At 32.0% G+C, this 11,301-nt stretch overlaps 2 protein-coding genes and 1 non-coding gene across 3 annotated transcripts; all 3 read right to left on the reverse strand.

Annotated features, from left to right (window-relative positions):
- Positions 1–843: 843 nt before the first annotated feature.
- Positions 844–3,083, reverse strand: LOC108342415 (uncharacterized). The gene is made up of 4 exons (XM_017580189.2): positions 2,521–3,083; positions 2,134–2,411; positions 1,387–1,410; positions 844–1,266 (listed from the first exon to the last, which is right to left on the reverse strand). The coding sequence occupies exons 2-4, from the start codon at positions 2,342–2,344 to the stop codon at positions 953–955; spliced, it is 549 nt and encodes a 182-aa protein (XP_017435678.1). The 5' UTR covers positions 2,345–2,411; positions 2,521–3,083; the 3' UTR covers positions 844–952.
- A 1,460-nt stretch (positions 3,084–4,543) lies between these two features.
- Positions 4,544–6,522, reverse strand: LOC108342872 (phosphoglycerate mutase-like protein AT74). Its single transcript, XM_017580754.2, has 2 exons — positions 5,886–6,522; positions 4,544–5,238 (listed from the first exon to the last, which is right to left on the reverse strand). The coding sequence occupies exons 1-2, from the start codon at positions 6,337–6,339 to the stop codon at positions 4,817–4,819; spliced, it is 876 nt and encodes a 291-aa protein (XP_017436243.1). The 5' UTR covers positions 6,340–6,522; the 3' UTR covers positions 4,544–4,816.
- Positions 6,523–10,676: 4,154 nt separating this feature from the next.
- Positions 10,677–10,749, reverse strand: TRNAA-CGC (transfer RNA alanine (anticodon CGC)). Its single transcript has one exon. It is a non-coding gene; the product is annotated as a tRNA-Ala (tRNA).
- Between the last annotated feature and the right edge of the window lie 552 nt (positions 10,750–11,301).

Here is an 11,301-nt window from a genome sequence, read left to right on the forward strand (position 1 = left end):
CTTTATGCAACTAGGTTCTTTAACATACTTTTCTGTAGTTTGGGGAAATCTTCTTTTGATTTTCTTTAATGGAATTTTTCAGAGAAATGTGTCATTATTGGAGATATAATATTATTTGACTAAAATTCAATCCAGTTTGAGATTACTTCTAACATCTAAAAATATGTGTTTATGAGTAAAATTACAAATTTATTAAAAACCAAAAGAATAAAATTATCATTATGAATTTTCTGACCAGAACCATTTCCTGTCAAGAGCTAAATAAAATTTGAATGGAGAAAAACAAGAGAATACATTCTAGAAAAAACTTGTTAGACGAATGGTGAAGATCTAAATATATTCTGTTCTTTTTTTTCATAACTCTTTTAGATAATTTATTTATATTGAACAATGTAACATTTTTGTAGATGCATCCTTCTAGAAATTGTGTGTTTGTGAGACTTTACTAAAGAATGCCAATGTCTTGGAGTTCAAATTTGTAAAGTTGAATGGTGAAATTTTTAATATTAAAATGAAGCACAAACATAACAAAAATGTTTTCCCAAAAGGTTAAATAAGTGCTATAAAATGTTCAAAATGTTAAAACAGCGAAAACAATTAAGTGACACAAAATACAAGTACTGTAATTGTAGTGCATTTTCGTTGTAATGAAATTTTGATGTCGAGGAAATATCTGAACTGAATGAAATCCACTGATTTTTCAGCACTTCTGGATCTGTTACTGTCATTTGCTAAACAAGGATTGTGCTATTTTGAAAAGCTTTGGCAAATGGCATTGTTAGTATTGAACTATGCTTTTTGTGATCAATTTATGAAAAAAGTGAGGCAAAAACAAGAAGCAAGTGGTAAAAAAAACACTAAACTTGCTTCAATGGAATAACTGACCTTTCTGAAATCATTTCAAGAAACCAGTGCATTGGCTATGAAAGCTATGTTACACAATTATCATTAGCTAATGATGGTTTTTTCTGTCACTCCATCCATATTCACGAGCTCGATTTTCCCACATTGTTGTGAGCCTTCGTTCTTCAATGAGCTCTGCCTCTGCCCTCTGCCTTGCTTCTTCACAAGTTTCCATTCCAATGTTGCACTTTTCTGCTTCTTTCTGGTACTGTGAAAAGCTTTTCCTGGCATCCATTACTAACCTTTTCGTGTGTTCCAAGCTCTCCTTGGCCACTACTTTCTGCAAATTTAGCTCCTCAGATAGCATTGCCAATAGATCCTTATTCATTTCCTCATTCAAAACAGGATCATGTTTACCACAATCTACACTTACATGAGTCAAGTTTCATATTAAAAATTTAACCCTTTATGCATCAAAGTAAGAGTAAAGCAAATTGTTTTGTCAAACGTTTCAACAAGTAGAAATGCAAGAGATTAATTTACCAGAAACTGAGCCATTGCCGAGTCCTGCAAAAGTCAGCAACAAGGTTGAGAAATAAACCAATATATTATATTAAAGAATGTCACACCATACATACATATATATATATATATATATATATATATATATATATATATATATATATATTGATTAGTACAAGGATAACTAAAACTGGAAACTAATACTCCAACGTGTAATCTTCGAATTTCCACCATGTCTAACTAAATATGTGGCAACAGAAACTACAGTTATGGCACTAGGCTTAATATTAGGTAAACCCAATGCACCAATTTTCTTTGGTTCTTCCCTTTTAAGACCAAAGGCAGAAACCAAGATTTCAAGATTACCAATTGATGTATGGATGAAATAGCAGAAATAAGAAAAGTTTAGCTTTCTACATTATTAAGGATTAAAGATATAGTGGCTCTAATCCTTTATACAAAGTCAGTATTTTTCTGATGATTTTTTTCAAAAAAGGATACAAAGTGCAGAAGCCAGTTCCTCTGCAAATTGCTGCAGATGTGGCAACTCCAGATTTAGAATAGCTCAGCACTGGAAACAATAAATGCTAACTAAATGCTATACCTATTCTCTATGCACACACCATTTTCCATTTTCCATTTCCAAACACACAAGGGTTACTTCTGTCTTTTTCTTGTCATTGCATCAAATCAAACTTGTTTCTTTTTTTGACTTCTAGACCAGAATTGCTACATTACACAGAAACTAAAAAGGGAAACTTCACTCACCCAAAGGATCGAGGAGATGTTCTGCTGAAGAGCAGTGACAATCACAGGGAGGACAAGAAAATTGAGGAGGTGCACTCTTCTTAACCAGCGACCGAGACGGTGGACCAACCGTGACCAGAAACAAACACACACTCATCCAAACCAAAACCCACCTCAAAACACCATGAGGACAAAGCTTTTGCTCTGGTAGGTGAACCCTCCACACCCTCATTACAAACTCAAAACAGTTACTTCAGCAATTCTTGATAGAAGGCTCCTGCAACAATGCAAGACTCACACTGCCATTTGAAGATCTGGGTCAGTGAGTTAGCAAGTAAGGAACAACACTTTGTTGGATACCGAGATAAATAAAGGGTGTGACTTTGTGAAGTTGCGAGAGAAAACCACCTTTATCAAGCGGAAAATTTTACAAAACGGGATCATAGACGCTGAATTTGACTGTAAAACACAATGATTGACAGAGAAACACTTCAGTTTCATAAACTATCACACATAGTCTCTCTCTTTTCAAAGTGTGTGGAAGGCACTGTCTACTTTGTCTTTCGGGAAAATTAAAGGAGACCCAGATCCCGGGAAAGTGTAAAGATGGTGTCTTTATGGGGTTTGGAAAACGGGAATTTGGTGCTCAAGTGTGGGGTAGAAATTGAATAATGAGAAAGAAAAAGAGTGGTAATGTTGCGGCTTTAGGATAATCAAGAAGGTTGCTTTGATGATTGGGTTGGTTTGTTTGTTTAAATGAGAACGGTAACCTTGACATTTTGAAACTTGGTATTAACCAATAAGGAGGAGTTAGTACTTGGTAGGTTATCTTTTGTTATGCCCCGTTTGGTTACTCTGTATTTGACCTTAAACTAAAGTGATTAAACAACCGTATGTGCCCTGTAATTTTGGAACGGTGCAACTGAAAGATTCTTTGTTGCTACTCAGGTAGATACGTTCCACTTGGTCTGTGTTGCGCACGTGCAGGACTGCAAAATTTTCGGGGTGTTACGATAAAGACAAAGGCAAATGGAACGTTGTAGGTTTTCATAGTACCATGTTTGTTTAAGGATTGGTTAATTAAAAGATTAACTTCAGAATGGAATTTTAGATCGGAGGGAAAACAAACTATAAATATTATATTTAAACGTTATAATTCAATTTATATTATATCTTTTGATAAATATAAATATTTTGTGATCATATTATAAATCAATATTTAAGAACATGTTTATCAGTAGTTAACTGATTTTAAATATACAAGATTATATTTAAATACAATAAACTGTTTGGTTTGACTCTTTATTTTCAATTTAAATAAATTAAAGAAAAATCTAATGAAAACTCAGTATGTTTTATTTTTTTATCTGTTTTGAATTTTAACCCATCCATTAAATATTATTTACTATTGTAGCCTAGGGGTATCAAATAATGGACACTGATGCCAACACTGGAGCAACTAATTAATGTGTGTGAACAACGAACTTAAATATAACAGAGTTGATCGAATTTATTGAACACCGCCACCTAATTACTTTTTCCAACCTCAAAACCCTATGCAAAGACCACGTAACAGAACACCCAATTCAATTCATTTTTACTTTATCTACTTTGGAATCTCCATTAAGTCCACCGGCCCACTTTTCTGCCTTTGGTATCAATACTTTTTAAAAGTAAATTCTATTTTCATGGGTTTCTATATAAAAAGCCTACAAAGAAAGATAAAAATCAATGGAATTAGTGATTTTTAATATGGTCAATATTCATTAACTGTCAAATACTTTACATACTTATTATGAATTAAACAAATTTTACCAAGTTAAAAATATATAATAAATACAAATACTAAGTACATTCTTCCATATGTACATTATCATTCTACATACAAACAAAAAAAGGAAAACAGAGGTTATAAATGTCGTGATCAAATGATGCCTGGTAGTTCTACTTGTATCGAAGAAAATAAAATCGGCTGCAGTGGGACTCAGCAATTAAATGGATAGAAGAATTTCAATACCATGTCATTATTAAAATCATAATTTGTTATCACTAATATGCCATTAAATTTGAAATATTTTAGATTTTTATTCACAGACATTGAAATTGATCTTTAAACGGCAAGATACACTAAATAAAAAATGGCAAGTATTGTTGTGCAAATATCACCGGACTCACTCATTTGCAATTCTTTTTTTTTTTCTATCAAATTGATGTATTTTTCACACAACCCTGCTCTATATGATTTATAGGTATATTCAACCTAAAAAATGTGTAAATCAGTACAATCCAGAAGAATTTTTGACATCATGAAAGATCCAGAATGGTATCCAATATTCACAAACATCAAGAATAAAAAAGTGAGTACAAAGTCGAGGAACACTGTATATTAGGCTCTCCTAAATTCTGTCGTGATGCATTCATATTATGCATGCATTATGCATTCACAAAGCAACCATTCATTATGCATTCACAAAACAACCATTCATTATGCATTCACAAAACAACCATTCCTTACAATTGAATGCCAAGCTTATGATGATGAATGAATGATTAGGGCAGCTAACTAAGAAGGAACAACCGTTAATCACCTTGTCCTTTCCCTTCTTAACTTCCCTCTGTTTTGGAAATGAAATTTTCTTTCTTCAAACAAAGAACAACCTACTGTCCAATAAATGTTAACTACGAAACCCAACCCAGAAGCTAGCTATGCACAGTCAGAATTTGTCTCGTCAAGTTTATCCACATTGTCATCATCAGAATCAGGAAGAGGATCGAAAAAAGAATCAAGGTACCAGGAACATCGATCGTTCCACTCACCCTTGTTGGCACAGGCTCGCCATTTCTGATCAGCTATCATATCAGGAGAGAGACCCCACTCAAGCAGTTCTTCGTCTGCGTGATGAACTGCCAAACTGTACTCTCCACCACTCCCCAACTGTAACACGCGGAACTCACCGTTTTCAAAATTTCTCAGAAGCTCAAACTGTTCAACTGTCCACTTGAACCACTTCATCATGAAAACACGAGATGCCAGTCCATGTGACACAATTATCAAATTCAGATCATCAGAAGGATCGTGGTTAAGTCTGTTCATGTCAACATCCCTCCACAGAGATTCGAGGAAACCTGCAAAACAACACAATGTGTCTAAAATCATAATGTCTTCTTTAGCAACTTTCAACCAAAAAATCACAATTTGAACTAACAGCGCTTTAAAACTTAACTATAATCAATCCAGTTTATTCAAATATGCATTTTACAAGTAAAATAAAATTTTCATTCCCAGTGTGCACCACAAGTCCAAACCAACTATTGTTTAGATTTAAAATCAAGATGAATCACGACAGAGAATAATGAAACATGAGTTTTTCACATTGCATGTACCGACACCACCATCCAATAAATAAACTGTAACAGGTTCACAGAATTTTATCACAACCAATTAAAAATCAAACCTACTACTAATCGTCTTCCAATCAATTGACAGTGTAGTTAAACCCGTATTTCATTCCAATCCATTTCATCCGAACTCAATAAATTTCTTTTGCTCAATCCAAACAAATAACCTCCTAAATGCTTAGCCTATTGACCTAATTCTTGTCTTCGAACATTTAATCAATAATTCTTATTCTATATATACATTCAGCCCTAACTACTGCGAAAATTGTAGTTAATTCCAGGAAACGACGAGAAACATTCAATTTTGATTTGCGACAGAAAAGAGAATGAGCGAAAGATAGAGATAGAGAGATAGAGAGATAGAGAGAGCGTACTGGAAACGCGATCGAAGACGTCGGCGGCGGATTCTCCTTCTGGAAACCGATAGAAGAATCTGCCGAAGCGTTGTCGAGTCTCCTTGATGACGTTCATGTGTTCCTGCACCTGGAAGTTGCCGAAGTCCTGTTCGCGTATGCGGCACTCTTCCCTGACTCCGATGACGCGCTTCCTAGAGAAGGAGCGACCAATCTCCCGGAGCGTGGATCGGGTGCGGGCGTAGGGAGAGACGTAGAAGTAGACGCGCCAATTGGTGGAGCCTCCGCCAGCGATGAGGTGGCGCATGCGCGCCCCGGCGTGTCGCGCCTGTGCAATGCCTTGCGTTGTCAACTGGATCTTAGGGTCGGGCGTTGTGTCGTATGCGGCGGGGTCGTTGTTCCCCTGCGACTCCCCGTGGCGCACCAGAATTATTCTCTTCGGTAACACTGCTCTGTGACCATCCCTCTCCCTCATTTCCCCCACACTGCTTTTGTTTTGTTGCTTTTCCCTAACTTTCACTGGCTAATCCCCAAATAATGTTTCATTGTGTTACCATTCAATTCTCCTCAACTACTTTTGTTCTTCTATTCTTTTTGCAACCAAAATACTTCCCTGCATTTCAATCACCACTTCTTTCAGCGTGGGCTCTCTATCACATCAAATCATTCACACTTGGTGAGTTTTTATATGACCCACCTCTATATACCTTTACTTTATTTTATTTTATTTTCTATAATTAAGTATTGATTTAAAGTTATTATAATTATATGAAAAAAATGTTAAATACTGTTAAATTATAAATTAAGTTTTTTCTCATGATGATGTCTTATTGTTCATCAATGCTCTCACCATGTTACAATTTAATAGTTATTTTCTCACTCAATTTTTAGTTTTTAATAAATACGGTGTTTATATTTTAACAATTCAGAGTTTTGTGTGTGATTTCAATTTAATTTTAAAATTGTATTTACTTATAAAGATGAATTTGAAGAAAGTGAATAAATGAATTTAAGAATAAAACGTGTATTATTTTTTTTAGAAAGTACCGAAAAATAAATTTTAAAAAAAATTATCAAAGATTTGATTCATTTGATAAATTAAAAAAAATATAAATAAAATATGAAGATTACTAAATTATTCTTATTTAATGTTATATAAGTAACGTATATTTTGTAAAATTATCTGAAATAATACAATAAAAATTAATAAATAATTAACATAATATATTTTAGTAAAATACTGAAATTTTTTTGTAAGATAATATTTTTTTAATATATAATTTAATCATATATGGTATTATTTTTTATTTTTATACTAAAATTAAATGTTTTTTTTATTATTATACTTATCAAGCAATTGCTAAATTCAGGTAGATGAAGTTTCACTAAACTGACTGTAATTTCTAATGCTAGTCCCAAGTTTTTATTAGGAGCTTGATCCATTAAAAAAAAAAACTCACAGGTCGGTAGAGAATAATGTATACACAAGGAAAAGCAAATAGCTATTATAAATAACTCACCTTTCAAATTAACTGAAACACCATTTTCAATACACATTAGCCATATCTCCTTCCCTGGCAAATCCATGAATGGCTTCCTTTTGTCTGTAAAGGAAAAAATTAAAAATCAATATGCCTATCGATACTTTGTTCATTCCAAAAGCAACACCCTTTCCATGATGAAGCATCCTAACTACTGAGTTTTATTACTTTGTGGTTGTTCAAAAGTTATTATTGATCAACAAATATCATTGATACTTGATGTATATTAAGTTTGACAATTTATAACTTTCAAAAAATCTTGTGATCAGCTCATATAATCCCCCAAAATTAAAGGATTAAGGAGTTTAGTGATAAGTGAGGGTTGATGATTAGTGTAAAGACAAGGTGACGTACAAGAAAGAGGAAACGAGACCTCAATTGCATCCTTATTAAAACTAAATACTTCAGAAGGATTTGAATTAGTAGTATTATTAAGTAAACTATAGAGACCATTCCAAAATAGGTGGAAAAAATTCCCACTAAGAGAGAATTGCATACAAGTAATTGCGTTAAATAATTAGTTATAAGAAATAAATCATCAAAAGAAAGAGTTTAGTTCTTTACTTTCTTTTTTCCCTCTTTTGAAGTCAAGTTGGACTAAGAAGTTAAATGTTGATTATTTTATGATATTTTAATAGTATTTTCCTTTAATAAAATGAAGCATGTTTTATTTTTATTAAGTAATAAGAAGATTTAGAATAGAAAGTGTTAAAACAATATTGTTTGTAAGATTGAATTGTTTAAACATTCTTATATTTTGAAATTTAACAAATAACAATAATTGAAATTAGCATATGAAAAAATGTTACTTTTGGAAAAATGATATAATTGGAAGATAAATGTTTTATGAAAATTTTTTATGGAATTTAAATGTTTTAAAGAAAAGTTTTAGTAACTGTACTAATATATATGAGCAGACACATTACTAAACGATTTTATCACAAAATGCATCAATGTTATATGAGAGTCTTGCTAAATGCATTTGTGCTATACTTTACTATAAGCAATGTTAGACGAGCTCTCACTATGATGTATACAATGGTATTTTTGGTAAACATGCTAAAAGGTACAGACATTGTTCCAAAAACATATGTTGAAATACAAACATTATTCCAAAAACATATGTTGAAAGATATCTCACTAAATGTGCTCTTTAACTAAATCAGTAATCATTAAACAAGGCGTTGTTAGGAAAATCCCTGCATAGGCTAAACGATACCATGTGTTAAATGAAGTTTTTATCCAACGATGAAATTCTCATGAATTGCTTGGTATCTCTACCAGAATGCTTAAAGGATAAAAAATTTGAAAAGCTTATAGTTATTCTTAATGCGCATTAAATGACATCAAATGCACAACGTTTAAAACTACAAAAGTGATAAGAAAAAGGACATATCTATCTACATACATATCTACTCTACTTTGTGCATATTACTTAGGTCAAACATTCACCTGCTTTATCATATACAAGTCCAAAAGTGGACACTAGAGATAAAGAAGACATTAACGAAATGTTCTCTCTATCAAAAGTCACGCCAAAGAGTTCGTACAACCTATTTTTCATAAAGTACTGAAAAAACATGTTTACTTTGACAAATTGACTTTAACTTACAACTGTTACGTACTACAAGGCTAAGATCCGAAGATCAAAGCAATTCAACGGACATTTTCTAAAAGCCTGTAAATTGAAGAACGTTGAAGAAAAGAGCAAGAGGATAAGCACACGAACACAAAAGAAAATATCTCAGAAGAAAAACAAGTTCAAGAGAAAAGAAAACATTTTCAAGCTTCACAGAATCATAAGCTTATTGTTGTAAGAAGAGAGAAAGCTCTAAGAGTCTGTTAGATTGAATAATATTTTATACACATTCTCTCTACAAGAGTAATCTTCTAAGGACTTGTAAGCGATCTGATTGATTGCAAATTCTGAAGAGAATTCAAACACTTAACGCTTAACTCAATAGGGTTAAATCGTAGCTAAACGAATTTGTCTAGTGGAAACCAAGAGTGAGAGAAATTCAACTAGATAGTGTATCAGGAAGATCTCGGAAGTGTCTAAGGATACCGGAAGTGGTGAAGAATATTGTATAACCAAAAGTGGGTGAAATTTGGTTCTAGTTAGAGTAATGGAGGTTACTAGATTGATTAGGTGATACCATGAGTGATGCAAATACTCAATTGTAATCTTGTTGAAGATTATAGTGGAACTCTCTAAGAGATCTTAGAGAAGAATTAGACGTAGCTCGGTGGAGTGAACCAGTATAAAATAATTGTGTGTTTATTACTTCAGTCTTGCTAAATATTTTCCTTATAAACTCTGCAATTGCATATTGTATCAACCATTTACAACAGCTCTCTTCACCAAATGAGATTAAGAGTTATCTTTCTCAAAATACTGCAACAAATTTAACTAGATAATTGCAAAATATTTATTTGTGAACTTGCAGTTTGAACTAAACTTTCAAAGTCAAGTGTTTAACAACTTATATAAATCGTTTAATCTTTGACAAGATTGTTAAACTACCTTTTCGACAAAAAGTTTTCCTATAACAACATTTAACCCTCCCTTCTAATGTTTTTCAAGTATTTAAGAAAGATGTTAGACCGTTGATAATTTAATTGTTTAAGACTTATTTAACTCCAATCATGTAGAGTTTGATATATCTAGGATGTGTTCACAGAGTTTACTATTAGTAATAAAGTGAGAACGATGAATTATTTTTTAATTAATCTATTTAAAATGAATACAAATTATACATTTAATCAATTTTATTAGATCTGAATTTTGAAAAATTCAATTTATAACCACCCTTCGAAAATATAAAAAATAAAAGTATTTTTAAAAAGGTTTATTGTGACTAAATTATTATGGTGAAAACATGTAGAATAGGCACACAAAGTTATGGTGAAAAATATTCTACTGATGAGTTGGAGAGTCATTCAATTGTTCATGAAATTTTTTCACTAAAATAACCATTAATTTTAATACCATTTATTAGAAAAATAAAGATTTAATAAATGACGTAATTATCATCTTTATCTCTGAGACACAACCATTATAACAAAGAGAGGGATGCCATCATCCATCTTCACCAACCACTTTACCATTATCTTCATGTGTGTCGGAGTTGCAAACTCTGCATATAAGAAATCAGCATGGTTGTCTAATAACTGGAGAGAAGTGAAGAAGAGGGTAATCTTTGTTAACTTTACCATTAAAGGTCCTTCAAATTGTTTTAAATATTGTTTTATTTAATTTTAATCTAAAACTTGGAGACGCGGGGAATCGAACCCCGTGCCTCTCGCATGCGAAGCGAGCGCTCTACCATATGAGCTACGTCCCCTTGATGGAAGTTTCCCAAAGTATAGTAAAGAGCTTTAATATATTGAGAACATTAAAATGGTAAACAGGTTTTAATTCGGATTTTTTCTGTTGTTGAAATCAATATGTTATGTATAATATTTATTTAATTTTAAATGCATATAATTAAGGTAAATCATAAAAAAACTTCGCACCATAGATAATAAATAAAGCCTGCTTAGATCATACTGAGCTTGCATCTTCTTCTACGCTTACAATTGTTTAAAACTTAATTTATGTAAAAGAGTGTTCTTTTGTTTTTTATAAATATCTTTTAACAAATGTAATGTACTTCAAATTTATTCTCTTTTTTTCGTGACAAAATGATATCATGACTATTTTGATTTTGAGTGGTAAAGATAATAAACATATTTCACTAGACATTCTATCATAGTTTTGATTATTATTCAAAACAAAAATCTTACGCCGAATATTAATGTAGCTCTAGACTTAAAAAATCAATATTGCTAATTAAATTTAAAGAACCTTTTAATAATTAGTTGATATACTCGATTATTTTTTCATTACCTTATGA

The sequence above is a fragment of the Vigna angularis genome, chromosome 6 (genome assembly GCF_016808095.1).
Source record: "Vigna angularis cultivar LongXiaoDou No.4 chromosome 6, ASM1680809v1, whole genome shotgun sequence".
Lineage (NCBI taxonomy): Eukaryota > Viridiplantae > Streptophyta > Magnoliopsida > Fabales > Fabaceae > Vigna > Vigna angularis.